General features: G+C 41.7%; 1 protein-coding gene across 2 annotated transcripts in view; it reads right to left on the bottom strand.

The window, feature by feature from the left end:
- The window catches only part of MAP3K20 (mitogen-activated protein kinase kinase kinase 20), a 177,979-nt gene that overhangs the window by 29,080 nt on the left and 129,180 nt on the right, over window positions 1-19,719 (bottom strand). Inside the window, exons 12-16 of one of the 2 annotated variants that reach the window (XM_077751112.1) lie at window positions 8,784-8,828; window positions 6,945-6,975; window positions 6,706-6,845; window positions 2,683-2,745; window positions 1,602-1,694 (exon numbers count right to left, since the gene is read on the bottom strand). In XM_077751112.1, the coding sequence (XP_077607238.1) occupies window positions 1,602-1,694; window positions 2,683-2,745; window positions 6,706-6,845; window positions 6,945-6,975; window positions 8,784-8,828 (372 nt within the window). Of the gene's footprint in view, window positions 1-1,601; window positions 1,695-2,682; window positions 2,746-6,705; window positions 6,846-6,944; window positions 6,976-8,783; window positions 8,829-11,619; window positions 17,092-19,719 lie in introns of those variants that run through there. The other variant, XM_077751113.1, reaches the window with a different exon arrangement.

The following is a 19,719-nucleotide window of genomic DNA, read 5'->3' as shown; positions in this document are numbered from 1 at the left end:
GAAGTCGAGATGTCAAAGAGGGCAAATTATGTAATTTGTTTACCATCACACGGACTTGGGAGCGCCCACAGCTACAGAATCTCCGGGCTAGAAGGGCGCCTGGTGGTTGTTGGACAGAGAGGATCTTACTCTGCTGCCCCTCTTTCTGTAGCTGCTTCTAACAACAGGAATGACTAGCCCGTGACCCATCCCGGGAAAAAAGGAAAGTGTTCGATGAGGAGAAACCTGGAGTCAGAGCAGCTTTCACTCAACCAGCTGCTGCTGCTTTTTTCAGCAAAAGCACAGATAGATCAGTAGTGGTGTAGGCAGGACACTGTCAGGTGTCTAGAAAGTGTATTTTTGAAGACTTCACCCCCTCAAAACCATTGTCAGTCACTCCCAAACACTGGTTCCATGAATGGCCCGGGGTGCACATGGCGTAATTTGGGATAGGCCACAGGCTAGCTGAGCCTACGCTAGCGCTACCAGAGTGACTGGCTGTGGGTTGCAAGGAGCCATATTCACAAGGTCTCTTGGCTGCTGCCTCCAAAGAAAGGTACACATGGTGCCGTAAGTAAGAGCTTGGTTCTGGGATCAGAGAGGCCTGCATTGAAGCCTCATCTCTCCACTGGCTAGCCAGGTAGCCCTTGGGGAGGTTATTTAACCTTTTCAGAGCCCCAGTTTCCTCATTTGTAAAGTAGGGGGAAATAGCATCTACACCTCAGTACTGTGTGCCTGGAACACAGTAAGTGTACAATTAATATAAGTTATCATTACTGCCTATTTATGGCAATCCAAAGTAACACAAACCTATTGTGATTCTAGTTCATATGCCACCTGGGTCAAATAATTTTGCCACACTCTAAAATTAACATCTAGTGAAAGCCTGATTGAATATGTGTTGGTCAAATGCTGTTCTGCCCTATTTAGAGCTGATATTTTGGGTTTCCATATCACCTACAGTTCTACTCTCGATGTGGTTTTACTCTCAGTGTTATAACAGAAACAGGAAGAGGGGATGCTCAATGTCCAGCAACATCAACAATCGCATTGGCATCCCCCCGCCCCATGCTTTGCTGTGAGTTTCCCTGGGGTTCGGGTGGTCTCACACAGGACTCTTCAGCTGAACAAGAGAGTAAGATTCCAAGACCGGATCACATAGGTAGCTGGCAGCCTTTTTCTTTTCTTTTTCTTTTCTTTTCTTTTCTTTTCTTTTCTTTTCTTTTCTTTTCTTTTCTTTTCTTTTCTTTTCTCTTCAAAAATTTTTTTTGTTTATTTTTGAGAGAGAGAGGGAGGGAGAGAAAGAGTTGAGGAGGGGCGGGGGGGGGGGGGACAGAAGTTTGGAAGCAAGCTCTGTGCTGACAGCAAGCCAGCCGATGTGGGGCTCAAACTCACGAATTGTGAGATCATTACCCAAAGTTGGACGCTCAACTGACTGAGCCATCCAGGTGCACCTGGCAGCCCTTCAACTAAATTCTGTTTTTCAAAGCCCGTACACCTTACTCATAACCGAGTTATCAGCTGGTTGGGGAAATGGGGGAGGTGTATGAAATCACAGAGTTCCAAGAGAAAAATAGCAAATTTGATCGAAATTTATCCAAAAGATTTAAAATGTGATTTACCTGTGGGCCAGTTCCTGGTTTCAAGTGAAAACCAAACACAAGTTCAAGGTTCACTATTTTTTCCTCATTTTCTTTAGGTTCATCTACTGAGTCCTAAAACAGAAAAACAAGCACCATTTATTCTATATAGTAAGTAGTGTCTTTGTTTTTATTTCTCATATAAAAGAGATGATTTCTCAGTACTAGTGATTCTATTCTAACTTATTGTTTAACGTTTGGTTCTTTGGATCAAGCTACAAAGTACAGTTCTTTAAAGCAAGAGAAGTGACATGTTAAGCCTTTGAGAACATTTCCACATGATTTGTCTCATGCACAACAAGTTGAATGTCACCGCCTTACAGGTTTCACAATGCATCTTGCATTGTACAGTTTTACCCCAGCAATGCACTTAGCACCTGGAGGTCCGCTATAAGGTGGACTTCACTCTGAGAGTTCATAACACTCGCGATATTTACAAGCAATTCCCAAAGCAGAGCTGTGTACTTGCTAGAACAGATGAGGGTGAAGGGCCAAGAAAAGGAGCAAAATGAACCTTCTGGAGTTCAGAGATGGAAAACCATAGTTAGTGAATGAGAAGAGTTCTGTGTATTAACTGCAAACATGTACTAACTCTATAAAAACATAGGCCATATACCTTTAGACTGTATTCAAAATAATGTATCAAATATAATAGCATGCTTTTCAAACAAGACATCTCCTACCCCCTCCCCGTAATGCAAGTGACAGATAACCCACATACCTACTATGTGAAGTCCTTTAGTGACTTATATGTTGGACAAAGGTCTCAGGAGACAGGTGGGAGGCCATTGTACGAACCTACAACATTAGTTCTTAACATCCCTGAGTCCCTAAGGTGACATGTGTTGTCCTTATCACGAATACACTGTTAATATTTCAACTTGCAGGAGTCAAGCATGTTCGCACATCCTAAGCTTCACTCAAAGGGCCTTTTGTTAGACAGACAATGAATAAAGTTCTCTTCAAACAACAGTTCCCGACATAGGCAAATTTAGGTGTGGATGTAGCAGGTGCATACATCAATAAAGTAGCACATTCTCAGTAAGAGAAACACCTTACCTACCTTAATCAGTGGTGGGAAGTGAAACAAGTTTAGGTAATCATGGGTTAATTTCTCAATGGCTGACTGTAAAAAAAAAAAACAAAACATGACTTTATTAATGATCAGATAGTGCCAAGAGAGGATTAAAATTATTGTGCACATATAAAGGCATCCTTTATTTATGTAGCCCATAAAATATCTTGGGGATCTTAATATCCAACATCTATTGAGAATAAAACTGATTGTTCAGACTATTCTAGGTAGTTCATAATTATTTAATGGAATGGGAAGATATTTTAAAGATGTTAAATCTCAGAGTACACAATAAATAAAACCATTCTTCAAACACCGGTAGGGTATACTAGCGACAAGTTAATGTTCTAGTGTGCAGAATGCAGTTGTCACCCTGAGTAACTGGGAAAAACAACAAAGAACATGAATATATCACCAGAGACTTTCATTAAGGCTGAAATCTCGCTAAAAGGTTTATTGCATGGTAAGGGCTTTACTATGAGTATGTGTCCAATGCTCCCCCTACTCCCACTAAAGCACAAAGAACTCTTAAAGGAAAGGGGGACCATTTAAATTATTTTTTTTTATACTCCTCAGGTATAATCCAGCTTTTCTGTGAACCGAACGTATCATGTAGAGAGTAAGAAAGTGCCAATGTGAGAAAAATTAGATGCATTTTTCAAAGTGAAATGAAAGCTGTTGACACTTGACAATGTAATGAACACTTACGGATGTTCAGCCCCATTCCCTCCGCATGGCCCCTCCACGTGAGGGCTTCCAGGCACGGAGGAGAAGGATGCTGAGACAGGTTTAAAGGGACAACAAAGTGGCAGAGGGGTAGGTAGAAAAACTGTTTAGTTTCATGACCTACCATTTAAGGGTTGAGAGTCTCTTTGAGAAAGTACACAGCGATGATCGTTCTTTCCTTGTTGACAGAGCAGAGAATTGAGGGCATATTCGTATTGACGTGTGTGTGTGTGTGTGTGTGTGTGTGTGTGTGTGTCTGCGTGCGCGTGTGTGTAACACGCCTGACAAGTACCAGGAAGGCTCCTTTAGTCTGGAGGTATTCATCTGGTATCCTATCCCCAGAAGCCCAGCTCAAAGCGTTATTTATCCTCATATCCCCACGAGTATATGCGGCACCTCCCAGAACACACCTCCGTCATCGTTTTCTTAATCCTTCTCTGTCATAAAGGCTTGTTTGTCAGAAATACCCACGCCCCAGCTGAGTTAGAGTGTCACGTGTTGGCTGAGCCCCCCATGAGTGATCAGTAACCTAGGCACAGCCTTGGCAGTTAGGTGGGCCATCCATACACCTGACAGTTGAGGCTCCCCTCTCTGGGAACTGTCTCTATGCGCATATGCATTCTCATCCAGGAGTTTCAGGCGAACTCTTGGGTCCCCCCAATACCCGTCTGCTCCCTCTTTTGGAGCTCAGGGCAGACACTCTGCTTCACAAGCAGAGGACAATGCACTGACCCCACCCCAGCCAGCTGCTTCCCGTGAGGGCTTTTCCTCCATGCAGGGGTTTCATGGCTTCTCTGCAGCATTAGACTCTGTTTTTATAAACCTTTTTAACCTTTGGCTTCTGTAACACCATTCTCTTCTTTTCCTCCTGGCTCTGCTCCTAGGACGTCTCCTTGCCACATGCATCCTTTTTGAAGGCACATCGTCTATCAAACAGAGAGAGCTTCCCCACTGGAAGACTGTTCGTGGTCAGGCATGTACGAGCCACTGTACTTTCCTTCTTTTTATTTATTTATTGAGGTGAAATTCACTCTCATGAAACTAACCATTATAAAGTACTGAATCTGTGGCGTTTAGTACCTTCACAGCATGTATAGCCACTACTTCTGTCTAGTTCCAGAACATCTGGGGACCCAGTGCCTAGTAGCAGTCACTCCTGACATTCCCAGCCCCTGACAAGCACTAACCTGTTTTCTGTCTGTATGGATTTACATATTTTTTGGGATATTTCACATAAATGGAATCATACACTAGGTGACCTTTTGGCTCTGGCTTCTTTCACTCCGCATGATGGTTTTGCGGTCACGCTAGGTTTTCCCTCTCGCCGCCCCCTCCACGGCCTCTCCCAAGCAGAGGTAGTGAATGGCTCCTTTCCTCCCAACTGCCAGGACTCTTTGTCATGAGAAGCTGCATGTACACGCTTTCTCTCTTCTCTGGGGCGTACACTCCTCAAGGCCAGGATTCTTCTTTGCATCTGCACAGGCCCACTCTTGCAGGTAGTAGCATTCACTGACTTTGTTGAACAATACTAAGTTTGGACGTTGCTGGCCCTAATGATACCAACCAGCACGGAGGGCGCACTGTCTCCTAGACCCGCTCGGGTGGTTTTAAGTCACTACGGCTCTGTGATTTAGAGCTTGCCACCCTCTTTCCTCCTGATGGCTCCTTAAAGGATGTTGGTCCTTTTTCAAAGACAGCAGAGGGGAAGGGGGGTGGGAGCATCTTGTCATCCACCAAATAGGACAGGATTTACCACATTGCTCTGTTGGAGCCTTGAAACTTCTCTGCACCAGAGAAAATAATTTTTCCCATTGCAGCCCATCTGAGCCAGCTTAGCTTTTCGGGATGGACATGCCCACAACCAAAGGTTGAGATTAAATCACTTGCCAGCCTCTGAGATGTGTGTTTATGAATGAGGTTTCCCGCCCATATTCGAAGAGGGAGACGATGATGAGGTAAAGGCTAAGCCATCATTCAACAGGTGCTCAGGGCCTGTAAGCACAGACCTTGCATGGGCCCAGGGCCCGCAGAACGGAAGTAGATGGGTTCTCTTTGGACCTCAGAGGGGATCTCCTTCCAAAGGAAAAAAGCCACATCAGTGGCTTTAAGTGAAGTAAAGGGAAAAGCAGTTGACAGGTTAAGAGAGACTTTGTGAGATGGGGTTTGGCCAGGAAGCTGTTTCCTACCTTTCCTTCTTTGACTTCTCTTCTTTCTAACCTATGCTTACCCCTCCATCCACCCACACTGGGGTTGAGGAGGTTTGGGGAACAAACTGATTTCATCCTAAGATCGCTCTTAACAGATCTCTAATAACAGTGTCCACACAGATGCCAGCAATTATTTGGTTTGGGTAACTAAAAAAACACGACAAAACAAAGAAACAGATCTGCTTGCTAAAACTACCAAAAAAAAAACCCCAAACCCCAAAAAACAAAAAAAAAAACCCAGCAACAAAAACAGGTTTAGCTTTGCAAGTGTGCAGCACTTCAGTCCAGGGGGACATGTTAGGATTTCCTGAGAAATGAAGGACTAGCACACACACGTGGCGTGTCCGTTCCAGGCCGAGATTACAAACGCCGCAAACTGAACCCATGTTCCCATGACGTTAGGTACCACAGTGGCTTAGCTTTCACTCAGTCTGTGGACGTGCTCGGCATCCTTAGGGACTCCTAATGGGTAGCCAGCCTCTCCGGCCTTTAAGAGAGTCACCGCCGGTCTTCTGGGTGGACGGCGTGTCCGCAGGCACCGCAGGGCGGTGTCTCTGGGGCCTCACCCTGCAGCCGTGCCACCGGCAGTGCCTTCCCTTCCGGAACACTTCCTTCCCTGTGTCCCCTGCCCCCGGTTCACCCCTGCTTGTCTTTAAGCTCTCAGCTCCTTCACAACTTCTCTGCAAAAGACTTTCCTCACCTCAGCCTCACTGGTCCTTTGTGGCGTTTCCTACAGCTGTTTTCTTATCACCATTGCACGATCGATCCCTGTCTTCTCCACTAGACTGGGGACTCCCTGAGGGCATGGAGTGACGTTCGGGTGTATCTAGGTGACATCTGCTGTGCCGGGTATGAACCGTTTTGCCGGTGGATTATGAGGGAGGGAGTGGGGGTCTCTTGGGGACAGAGGCTGATTATCAGCTGGTATGGAAGTATTTCAGCACTGTAACAGCCAGCACATTTGGGTGTGTATCCTTAGCCTCTGACACGACACATGGTCTGCTACACAGTAGGTGCTCAGTACATAGTAGGTGCTCAGTAAAGACTGTCGACCGACTCTCCTCCCTCTCTGAGGTACCTTCAGGTGGATGATGTGCCCCTTGGAGACAATGCCCATGTCTTTCAAGTCCTCTTCCTCCAGAAGAAGGAGTCGCTTTCCTGTAATGTTGTTTTCCTTAAACAAACTTGCGTATATGCTCATCTCTGCAGAAGAGTCCCCTGAAGGAAGGGATGAGAGAAGGCAGAACAAAATGAGATGAAACCATGTCCCGAGCAAAGTTAACTGCATGAATTAAGAAGGTAAGTTATTCCACTTGCCTTTTCTGACGAGCTGCTGAACCCAAAAATACTGTGAAAGAGAGGACATATATGGTTTTGAAGATTCACACACGGTCAGTGGCCTGACTTCACAGTAAAACACACTTTTCAGTAGATTAAAATATCTATAGTTTTGCGATGTAAGTTTTGGTTCAACCACCAAGGTAAAAATAAAGACACTCTCTTTCTGGATTTAAAACGTCAGGCTTTCAAATTGGAGGTACCCGTCCCAGTGGACATCTTGGCATACTTGAGGAAATGTTGGTTTTCTGCTTTATTTGGGAGATTTAAAAAATCCTTCAAGAAGATTCTTATAATGACTTTTCTTTTTATGTGCTGGTGGTCCCTGGGGTTGCTGAGGGGCACTGATTTACCCAGGAATTGTACGAGGAGCAGGGAACACACAGCAGTGGACAGAGAAGTAGGCAGAAAGTGCCATGGCGTAGTCCTGGTCAGGAAGTAGCTCTGCGGCCCAAGACCAGTTAAAGCACAGAGCTTCCTGTATAGAATGAAGTTGGACCCTGTGACCCTCAGGCCTTGAATATCACTTGGCACATGTTTACTGGTAGCCCCTCACATAGACAGAAGGGAGTCCAGACCTGGTCCTAGCAAGTCTCTGGGGAGCCCTTGACCCTGGGATTTTGTTTACATGGCTTGAAAACCACTCGACCTCAGAGCAAAGGCTAAAAATAACTGTTAGAGCTCAGTGCTTTTTTAAAAATTTCTTCTCAAATGAGATGGGCCAACTTTCCAGCTGGGGATAAAGGGATTATATCCAGGCCCATGAATAGATCCAAAGTTCTTTTTCCTTGTTAATAAGCAGGGCTAGTGGGAACATTACCAACGACAAGGCCCAGTGAATGGGAAGAAGTAGAGGCAAGTGGTGCCAAGTTTCCTCACCCTATAGAAGCCAAAGAGGTGAGCCAATGTTGAAAGCAGTTTTACTTCACCAGAATATGGTGGGCAGGGAGGAAGATGCCCCAGTCCAGAAACCAGGTTGTGTTAGGTAAACAGACCTTCCCAAGAGTTTCTAGTCATGAGTAGTGGCATTTGGTCTGTTCCCTGGGGTGAGGGCTTGCTAAGGCTGGCATTACAGCTGTTTTTCTTTTTCATTTAATGATGCCTTGGGCCTGTAAAATAGACCTGGACAAGTATAAACCCCTGAGGTCTCTGATCAAGAATTCTCCAGACTTTTCACTAAAGAAACAGATACAGAGATGCAACAGGCTAAAGAGGATTGTTCCTGAGGGTCTCCACCCAAGTGTAAGGTATAGAACTTCCTCGGGATTTAAATAATCTGTCCCCATCCTCTGGCTGCAGCTGCAGAGAATGTCTGGGGGCTTGCGTCCAGTCCCCCTGGGAAAGGCCGGAGGAAAGAGGAACCTGTCGCTTTCAAACAGGCCTAAGGTAGGAAGGAAACCCAGATCAGCGGAATCCCAGCCTAGAGCTGCCTTTACCAGATCTTTCTCCACTGTGGTTCCAGTCCATCCCTGGTATCTTAGGGAAATCTAAGATCAAACTTTTTTCACATTTGTTCATTGGGTATCCTGGATCACTCCTTTAACTTTGCCATTGGTATTCATTATAGTATTCTGGAATACCTTTCAGAGCAAATAGGGAGGTGGAATCCTCTTGTAAGATTTGAAGAGTTACTTGCTTTGCTCTTGAGGCCTTATTTTAAATCATGACTGCATTAAAAATAGAAAAACAAGGAATTTGTCAACTTCTCCTACTTAGACTTTCCTAAGGCCCAGACCCCTCCAGCTGCAGCTGTAACTTACGGACAAATGTCTGAAATACCTGCCCTGGTCAAAGGAGGCGTTCACAGAAGCAACTTACCACGTCATCTTCCGTCCATGAGCCAATCTCAAAGGAAGGCAGCAGCTGCATGGGAAATATGAACGCAGTGAAAAACAAAAGTAATATCATCACTGTCTTTTTGGTTCATCCTTTGTCTCCCTATTTTAGCTTTCGGCCGCTGTTCTGGCTTGGTTTCTTCCTTGGCAGGGTAGGTTGAATGGCAAGCAGTTCTCCTGACCTCGAGAGCAGTTTCTCAGTGCTCCAGGCATTTACCCACAGAAGCCACTCCCGGGCACCAGCTTCTCAGTAACAATTCACTGCACTTGGTGAGCTGTTGCAGCAGGGGCTGTAGATCTTGAGATTGTCCTCTCTCGGTACTTGGCACACCAAGAGTGGACTTCCCTCCCACAACACGGCTTGACAGTTGAGGAGCTTCTGACATTTGCCAGATACCAGAGGCTCCCTTGGAATTCTCAGTCAGCATGAGGATCATTTGATTATTCATGAAAACTCTGCAGCAACCCTTTGGTAATCAGATGACCTGTATGCTGCTGCTATTGCTGCCATTTTTCAGACTTTTTTTTTTTTTTTTTTTTTTTTAAGTAATCTCTGTACCCAGCATGGGGCTCAAACACACAATCCCGAGATTAGGAATTGCCTGCTCTATGAACTGAGCCAGCCAGGCATCCCTATAGGCTGCTGCTTACAGGAGAATTTCTAAGTGGTTAGCCAAATGACTCCCTTGCATTATATTTTTAAAAGCAAATATTAGGACCCATGGATGAAGGAGGACAAGTGAAACCGGAACTGTTGTCCCAAGAAACCCACGTGGCAGAGTTTGCTCTAATGAAAACAACTAATCTCTCTCCTGTTCGGGCGTACACATGAAGGACCTTGCAGAAGGACTTGGGCCTGCCATCTTTTTCCAAGCCAGAGAGCTACTTGCTTCAATATATGTCCACAGCCATAGACTAAGTGATAAATGGCTACATAATTTGAAGAAAAATTGTGAGTCCTGTGTCTTGAATTAGAGTTTGCCATAGCCATTAGCTGTAACTAACTTAACTTGCCGGGATGGTTAGATCGGTCGTAAGGCGTGGGTGTATGGGCACATATGGGCAAAGTGTCTTTCAACCTTTGTTACATATAATATTTTTCTGATGAATGAATTGCATAAAAGTTGAATTTGGTTGCTTTTACTATTAGAGTAAAAATCAGTTTTTTAGAAATTAGAGTTTCTAATCTGCAAATATTTTGAACTCACATGCTCAAAACACTATTAGGAAAGGTATGCTCCTCCCTTTAAGGAACTTTTAGTTTAATTGGGGGTGAAACAGATATGGATTATAGATGAAGGAGTTCAAGGTTACCTTCATGTTGGCATACTCAGTGCCTAGCAGAGTGCCTGGCATACAATACTTGGTAAATTTTTATTGAACCATTTTGTTGAATGAATCCAACTGCCAGGTGCATTTACTAAAATGCCAAATCCTCTGATACAGGACTCCATGAGTGCAGGTATACCTGGAAAAGGGAGGGCTGCATACACTAAGATGGGGACAGAAGGCATGGTGGCTTCAGCTGGGTACTACAGGGCACAGGAACAGAGATGTGATTCTAGTTGAGAAGCAGGAAGGTCAAACACTGGCACTAGTGTTGGGGACAGGAAGGAAGGAGGGCATAGCCCGTGTGCCGCACTGGATGCAGCGTGTGTATGTTGGAGGATAAAGGGGAAACGCTTAACATCTTTGCTTAAAATGCTTAAATTCTCTCTGGCGATGGTTAAAAATCTCGAGGGAGCCAAGCAGATTACGTAAGTTACAATATATTTGAATGTTTTAATATTCTAGCTAAGTTTGAATATTCTAGCTAAGTTGTAAGGGCATAAGTCACTAGTGGTGTGTAGCTACTCCACTACCCCCACGTGCCCCAGTTCCCAGGATTGCCCCTCTCCTCCCCTGAAACACTGGATATATGTCGGAATCATCACATGCACTCACCTGCTTCAGTAATGCAGAAAGGAAAATGACTTGAGGAAGAAAATCTAAAACTGAATTTGATCAAAGAAAATACAGGACATCTTATTTCTTCTCAGGGCAGCTGAATACAGCTGCAGAAACATGTCATTCCCTTTCCCCATCACGGAAACAAATGTGAAATAAGGAACTTTTTTGATGACTTCAAGGGACAACAGACTGAGTTTACAGAACTCTCTCCCTGCATCAGGGCTGGCCTCTATAGGGAGTGGTGGGGGGATATGCGGAGTTTCAATTTTTATACAATTCCCAAATGTCGTGCTAAACAAAATTGTTAAGGATTTCCTGAATAACGGTTGTAAATGAAACAACTAATCAAAACCCATTATATTTGGTTTTCAGGTCAAAAGGAGAGGGGAAGAGTTCTCTCGCCCTCCTAGAGTGGCTCATCAAGAGGACGCCAAGGGAAAGGCACAGATTCAGTGTGATAATCACTCCAGCAGGATTCTTGCACAAGGCTTGCCGAGATCAGTGATAGGAAAGCTGGAGCCAGATGCTGCTTCAAGACGGTTTGAATTTGCCAAGATGGGGGTAAGAGTTAATGATCTCCAGCCATATAGTGGTTTACCATTTCCTTTATGCTTTCTGTACCTTCTTAGCATGGCAGTGTATCTGCTATAGCGTGAGTTCTAAGCCTTTCGTTATTTGGGGGATAAAAAAAAAATCCCCATCGTGACTGACTGCCCCATCACTTTACAGATTCATTATTTCCACTCAACTGATTTCAGGAGAGAAAAGCTCACATTCATGTGCATGCGTGTGACGGTGATTCCTTCCGAGGATGTTGGGAATCCCATCTAACAAAGATCTGGTATACACAGCAACACATAACAAAGGGATTTACTGTCAAAACGTTTATTGCAAAATGGAGTCTTAAAACAAAGAATAAAGCAAAGAAAAGTTCACATCAAAATGAAATGTATGACACCAACTTGGATCTGAATACATTGTGGACTTGTGCTGGAATATCAAATTCCAACTATGAAATCAGTAACTGAGTAGTCTTACCACACACGAGTGAAATGTAATCTTCCATACAAACATTATACAAGATATTTGGCATAGGATTTGCTCAGAATAACATTGCAACAGAATCATTGAGAAAAAGGTTTTGTTAAAAAAAAAAAGTGATAATGCCATCTATTCAAAGCTCACACTCAAAGAATATAAATATTTCCTATTATTTAGTACAAAATTTTTAAAAGTGCAAAAGCAATATGTGCAGTGTATTGTATCTGACGTTAAAAGATAAACTGTTCTGCACACAATATAAAATAATTAATGTAGGTGCTTGAAACGCTCGTTTTAAAGTCAGTAATCACATGCCAGAAAGCTCCTCATAGGCAAGAGCTTGCAACTAAATTGAAGCCTAAGGGAACATGCCTTGCCCTTCAGATTTCCTGGTACACACTCCTTTTTCATCACAGAAATGCTACAGCTATCAGGCTGGGCCACGATCAAAAGAACAGAACAGATTGTTCTTTATGGCAACGCTTAAAGTCTAAACAGGAAAAAGTCTTACTCAAAAGCAGCAAAAGGTACCTGATTATAGAAAAATGATGCCCTCTCATATATGTGGTATAGTGAGACTGTGCTAGTTTTGAAAGGCTGCAACCAGTCTAGTGTGCCAAAAACCCAAAAAGTCTTGATATTTAACTCCAAATAGCTTTTACAATGGTCTTTCATGAAATTCTTCCTACTCCAGTGAAAACTCTGAAAACTAAAGGTATGTACATCATAGTGCCAGGAGAAGTCATTCTGGATCTCTTCCACATCTTACCTCTGATTCCTTGATTTTAATGGGAATCAATTTTGAATACCTCAGCTGGTGTTAAAATCTAACAGATTTGCTGCATGTTAAAAATCACTGGCGAAGCACTGGCCCTCAACATTTCCAGAGCATCCCGAACAAGTGTCCTTTGTGCCTTCAACTCTTCCCATTGGCTATTAATGTAAAATATTAAAATGTGATTTTACTTAAAACACACACACACACACACACACACACACACACAAGCCCTTTTAAATTAACCTGGCTGTTTTGCAGAACTGTAGCTTCCTCAGTAATGTTTTCCTTTTTTATTTATTTTGGAATTAGTGTAATAGAGTGACACCCACCCCCACCCCCACCCCAGGTAAATTCTGTTTTATAAAGTTTCCACCAGCATTCTTAAGGGGAAAGAAACCATCTCCACAAGTGGATTTAAGATAAGTGCTACAAACCTATAAAATGCAGATTGTATAGTAGTTGTAATTTTGAAAATGCATCTTTTGACTTGAGCAATTTTGTTGGGGGGAGAAAAGTTTGATACAGAGCTCTAAAAGTGCCAGGTTTAACAAGTTTCTCAAAGGGTGAAGGGGCAGTGCTATTGGTGTATGGAATTCTTTATTGGGGGGGATGTGCCTGGTATGAAGGATGTTGCCATTTTTTGGCACTGGGCGTTAAATACACCTCAGTCACTGTGACAACCCAAAATATGCTCTAGCCCCATCAAACACCATTAGGTGCCCAGATGAGAATGGCTGGTAGAGGATCATCAAATTCTAGATGATCAACTTTACAAATACTGAGAAAGAGATGAAAAAGAGTAATTATATTTTCAGTTGTATGACTCTGAAAATTATTACAATTTAGAGTTTCAGTTATCATGCTGAATCTTTACATTTCTTAGTGTTTAATAATTCTCTTTATAACTGTACACTTTTGTAGGTCAAGTAATTGGAAATAAATCCAACATCAATAATTTGCCATTTGAAAAACTGATCTGAAAAGTGAATTAGAAGCCGCACAATTAACATCATTAGAAGTTCTATGTAATGGAGAGTTCCTTTTAAACGTAATAAAATAAGAGGGTCTAAAGTCTTCTAAATAATCTTCACAGATAGAGTGAGACCACTTTAAAATTTTCTTTATATGATTCAGATTTTAGGGATGTTCAAAAAAGTGCCTACAAAGGCACTTATTTGGAACAGAAAGTAAAGTTACGCTGTATGATAATTACCTATAATAAAATACAGTTACAGGTGGAGAACAAGTTCATGCTTATCACCGAGGCTTTCATAGGTTCCACTGTTCCCTGGACACTGGCAAGGAAGAGGACAGTAGTGGAGAGATTAGAAATGTTTCCTAAGTAACGGTAAACCCATGTCTGAGTAGAGTCCTATTACCTTTCTCTTTCTGCCCTATTTGGCCACTTCTATTAATGCGCCCAAACTTTATGTGTAATTATAATACATTTATATATAAATTAGGAAAAATTTCTAATTTTTTTTTCAGTTTCATTCTGTTTATCCTGCCCTCAATTTGTTGATGAGGATTCTTGAATGAGACGCAGGGTTTACATTCTTACACAAAGTGCACAGATCCCAAAATTAGCCTGCAGAGATTCCCTGATCAGCAAGGCCTTGTCCAACCACACCTGAAAATCCGCAACATGCCTCTCTCTGCGTCATCTCTTTCCCTGCTCCGTTTCTCAGCATGCACTTCTCAAGCGTTTACGTACCCTAGAACCCATTTGTTTTGTTTACTGTCAGGATCTCTGCTCGCTAGCAGGTGTGCTGCATGAGCACAGGGTCTCCCTCTCGCTGGTCCCTAGAACAGTCCCTGGCCAGAGAAGGGGCTCAATGAGTGTGGAATGAATGACTTTATCTTGCCCTAGAAAGACGTGCAAGAGGCTTTTAAACTACTTCCTCCTCGGCTCTCTCCTTCAGGTTGCTGGACTACAGTGCCCTCAGGGCATGCTGGGAAGTCACAAGTTGAAAAACACTCCTTTGCTTGGTTCCCAGATGTTCAGCTTGAGGGGCTCAGCTCGAGTCAAGGAGTGCTGCTCTGTGTCTGAGCACAGACAGACACCTGTTTAGGTTTGTGCCTGCTTGCTGCCAGCACTGTGTAGCAGTGCGTGTGCGTCTGTGAATGTCTGCGTGGACAGAAGGTGTACCTGACTGGCTATGCAGGGAACCCGTCTTCCAAGGGGAAGGCTTTACCTATTCTTTGTTCTTCCTTAGTCTGTGGATGGTAGCAGGGCCTGCAGATGCCTCAGGTATGTAGTCTTCAAAGAACATCAGGCTCAATTTGTTTATATAGTTTATGTTCTAAGAATGTTCTCTTCATCTTTCCTGGAAGCTATTTAACTTTCATCTCCTACTACTGAATCAATATTACTTGAAGTTGGTAGTTTAGTTTTCCAGGTTACCGTAACCATTTATTTATTCACTGGCATAATTAAGAGTTGCTAAAGTTAACTGACCACGGGCCTGGTTCTGTGTTAAGTGCTTTGCATGTATTATTTCATTTAATCTTTAAATTAATCCTTTGAAGTGTGGGTACGGTTATCATTCCCATGGCAAAAATGAGCAGACAGACACACAGAGGTTAAATAATTTTTAACAGATTACAGAGCAGTTTTGAATCATAAGTAGACTACAGATCCTTCTCTTTATCGCCATGGTATATAGACTGTTCTACATTTCACATCCAGTACATTTTAATAGTTATTTTTCTCCAAATAAAGCTGGCACAGTGTACTGATCATTTTGTGACATTTTTCAGCTGTTAATGGGGATTAAAAGCCTGTCATGCTTCAAATTTCCAGAGGCTTTTCCTGATTGAGTATACTTGGAAATGGTATTAGATAATATCCATGACGATATCTCTTCTTAAATTCCCCCTTAAAAGAACTACCAAAACAGGCTGAAAAAAGTTTTTTGTTCTTTTGCCTTTTTTGTATATATAGGACTCCAAATGCTTGGTAGTTTGTTTTTTCAAACAGTGTTTTCTAGTTTTATAGCTTTGACAAACGTGATTAACATTCCGAGAGTATCCCTCTGGTGAACTACGTTTTCAGACAGCACCTACATTCACTTCCGTTTGTCACCAGTGGCTGAATCCAGGTTAAAAAAACAAAACGCACACTCCCTGGGAGGCTGGATTTGATATAAAAAGGACCCATCATCCTCCACGCCTGTCTCAGTAAAATTTATCTTTGCTTTTCCTTTTACAATAGTTAATCCCCTCTTTAAAACATCTCTACATGTATTTAGAACGCAGGGTTCTCAGGCCCCTCTGGAAAACAAACATGCATACGCCCTTCCTGGCAGCGCAGGAGCGGGTCCGTATCAGCACTTGAGCGGCCCCGCCTGTAAGTTTCCCTTTAAGACCATATCCTTCTTTTATAAAACTACACCTCAGATGACAGTGTGCTGTTCCAGGGCTAGCACAGGTATGAAAGCCTGCAGCATCTGCTGTTGGTTTCAAATTAGAGTGTTTCTTCTTCTAGTGCGCTATTAAGAACGTCTCTCAGGTTTTACTGTGAGTAGTTGTGCTATTAAGTGTTGAAAATTCTTGGCATTTAGGTATTTCTGAAGTATTTGTGATAGCCGCCTTTCATCTCAATTTTTGTATTGTTGGATTTTGTAGTCACTCTCAATTATTTCTGACAGGACTGTGTATTGCCAGAAGAAAAAGAAATGTAGTGTGTTACAAGAAAATCAGTGTCAAAGAAGAATTAGGAGTTAAGAGGGCTTTTTCAAAATGTAAGTTTTCTTAAGCAATTAAATAAATGAAGTCAAATCAAAGTATAAAGTATTTGCTTAAAAAAAAAAAGCCAGAATGTAATTAGTTGTGAAAAATACTGTATTGTATAAAAGAGTCACAAATTTCTATAATCAGGCACCACATTTGCTGACTCATTAAATATACCTTTCTGGCTTAACCTTACCCCCCACCCCCATCCCCCAACCTCATTTTTCTGTAAGCAGGGAAAAAAAAGTAAAATCATTACAGAAATGACTGTTATAGAAATGTGATTGGCCTAAAAATTCCGTGCTTAGTTTTCTACCTCCTTACTGGTTTTCATACAGACTGAGTAGCAAGTTTCTTTTGTTTTGCCGAACATTTTTCAATTTTCTTACTTTGCTTTCTGCTTTCATTCACTATTATTATCCATGTCATTATCCTCCTCATCACCTTCATCATCGTCATCATCATCGTCACCTTCTGACAAGTCAAAATCACTGAACCCCAGGGCCATGTTGACCTTCTTCCCCTTTCTCTTAGATGTGGTTTTGGAAGAATTCTGCTTGGCTTGCATGTTTATCTGCATCCCAGAATGCAGCACAGCTCCTGCTTTGTTCATTGAGAAGATATCCCCAAAGCCCATCAGCATCATGGCCTGCAGACTTTGGTTCATGCCATGGCCCTCCCCGTTACTTGCTGCTGTGATCTGACATGACATCTCTGCACTGTTTGACTCCTCTGTCTTAGATTCAAAGTAAGACTCCTCAGACATTCTTGCAGCAAGAGGCAAGAGAAGCTATCATGAGGGAAGAAAGGACAGAAGTAAAAAGAGAAATTAGGACCAATTTAAATAAAGGAAACAGCACAAAATTAGTCGGTGCTGCACAGAAGGTCAATGATTAGTGAAATAAACGAATATAGAGAATTCTGTAAAAATTTATTTAATGGCAGGTTTGGCTCCAGCATGTTTGCCATAATTTATAAATGACAGAGTAAATCACAACCAAAAGTTCGCAAAGCACCACGGCAGGCCAGATTTCAAATGGGGAGCAAGTTGCAAGTTTTAAGCCCTCATTTCGCTTAAAACAAAATAGTTTTTAGGATTTCTCTTAATTTTTCCCAATTTCACTTTCACACAGAAATGTTAACTATTAAATTAAAAAAGAAATTAAGTAGAAATTAAATCGCAACTGAAAAATCAAGGAACCTTGTGCCAAAGGATAAAGTTTAGAGGAAGTGTGAAGACAGTTCAGTAGTCAATACCCTTCTACGGAAATCTGGGCCATTAATCTCCTTTCTATCTAGATTACCATCTGACTCTGACTTAAAAAGGAGTCTAGAATTCACTAGTTTCCATTTATTATTCATTACAACCAGCTAGAACCTAGTTATTCGACTTCTGAAATAATTAATTCACTTGTGAACAAATTCTAGATCTGTCTGTAATACTTAAGTGGTAAGGATGTAAATACGTACGAAAATTGGGAGCAAATTACTATTAATTTAGACTGTTACCTTTTGCTCTATTCTCTAAGTTCCCTTCTTTTAGCAGAACTCTTTTTTTTTTTTTTCCCCCTAGGAATTCCCCCTCTTACAGTGGTACAGACCTCTATTTTTTTACATCATGATTTTCAAAAAAATGCTGGTCATATTCATTTCAGGAGTAGAACTGTCAGGATCTGAAAAGTGTTACTGCCTCTTCTTTTGAGAAATAAGCAAATTAAGGCTTAATATTTTTGGTGTTGTTCAATTATTAAGTTTATGATAAACAATGTACAAATAACATGGGATGACCTTTACATCCTGGGTGTAAAGATGGTCTTTAGGGCCAGTTTCGTAATTTTTAAAGTGAAGTTGGAGTTGAGGTTCTTTGTTTTAAAGTTTTATTTTTTTAAGTAATCTCTACACCTCACATGGGGCTCAAACTCACAACCCTGAGACCAAGAATCTACTGACTGAGCCAACAAGACGCCCCCTGGAGTTGGGCTTTTAAAAAATTTCTTACTCTATTAGGAAAAGATTTCCAGAGTAACTTGTTAGCTCAATAAGAACTTCAAATGCTTCAGCTAAAAAGTTCCAGTTTATATAGAAGAAAAAAAAAACTGCATTAGATCCTTTAACACTGGAAACAGGATACTATTTTCCTTGCAGCCAAACTTTGCAGCTTCTCAAATTTGTTTTCAATTGTTAGATTATCTTCGAGAGCTTTGTCCTCAAGTTCTCAACAGATGACTCTCTTATAAATAAGCTTTGATGTTTAAGAAAAATCAATTTTTTACATCAAGCTACATCAATAATTAAAAAAACTGTTATTTCTGTATGGGAGAATTCATCTTCCCCAAATGTTTTGATTTCAAGAAAGAAAATGGTACCTCTTCTGGAAGTGAATCCATTAATACTATTTTTTTGAAGTTACATAAATGCTAAACTTTTATAATTAAGATGAGGCTACAGACAGAAAACCTAAACTTCCAGCCACTTTCTTTTAAAAAGGTTTATTTCATCTTTCTCTCAGAAACCTCATTTAAAGTCAACTAGAAACTGATGTGAGGATAAAAGACACCTACTTAGAAAATACGTGAGCACAAACTTTATTTCCTTCAGAAATAGGAGCTCTAAGCAGAAGAGACATTAAAAGCACGTACTGTAAGAAAGAAAACTTAGCCCTTATAGGTTAAAAAAAAAAGGGGGGGTGGACGAAACTCTCTGAGATCATGCTTCATGCTGTCCAGTGTTAGATGGTAGCCTTCAGAGCAGTTCTTTACAGAAAGTTTTCAGGAGTTAAACCGCAAGCATTCAACCTACTGAGCACTCCTACTGTTTCATTATTTATTACACAACTATGTTACTAATAGCAATGATGTGTGCAAGGCAGCCCATGATTTCTTAGCAAAACTAATGCCGATAAACCAAAGAAAGCTTCTAAAGCATACTGTAATAGGTAGTTTAAAGTTTTTTCTTTCAGTGCTACATTTAGAAAGAGTCAAGCCATGCAGTGCTTTGTAGCTTAAGATTTCAATGTACTTAAAAAAACAAAAATCATCCCCTCCCCCGGCCCAGCCTTCAGAAGACAGCCATGCTCCTGCCTATCCTCACCTCTGGGAGAAGCCGTGCTCCCAGCAGACCCTTAGGGTAATGCTTTCTGAGTCTGCCTCTTAGTGCCAATTCAACCAGACTCCACTTCCTTCTTGAGAACCAAAGTTAAATTCACCGAACTTATGAAATGTAGTACGTTTTTAATGCCCTAGGGCAGTCTTATGTATAGTATTCCAGTTCTTAGTTTGGAAATCGGTGGATGGCCAAAGTCATTTTGGAAAAAGTTAAATCTGATGATAAATATTTAACTTCACTGTATTTCCCTTTTTTGGATATCAGGTTGCTTTTCCACATAAACTGGAAAAGGCGGCAAACTATTCTTTAGACA

Source organism: Crocuta crocuta, unplaced genomic scaffold (genome assembly GCF_008692635.1).
Source record: "Crocuta crocuta isolate KB4526 unplaced genomic scaffold, BGI_CrCroc_1.0 scaffold219, whole genome shotgun sequence".
Taxonomy (NCBI): domain Eukaryota; kingdom Metazoa; phylum Chordata; class Mammalia; order Carnivora; family Hyaenidae; genus Crocuta; species Crocuta crocuta.
Note: the sequence above shows the minus strand (reverse complement) of the source record. Positions and strands in the feature narration are given on the sequence as shown.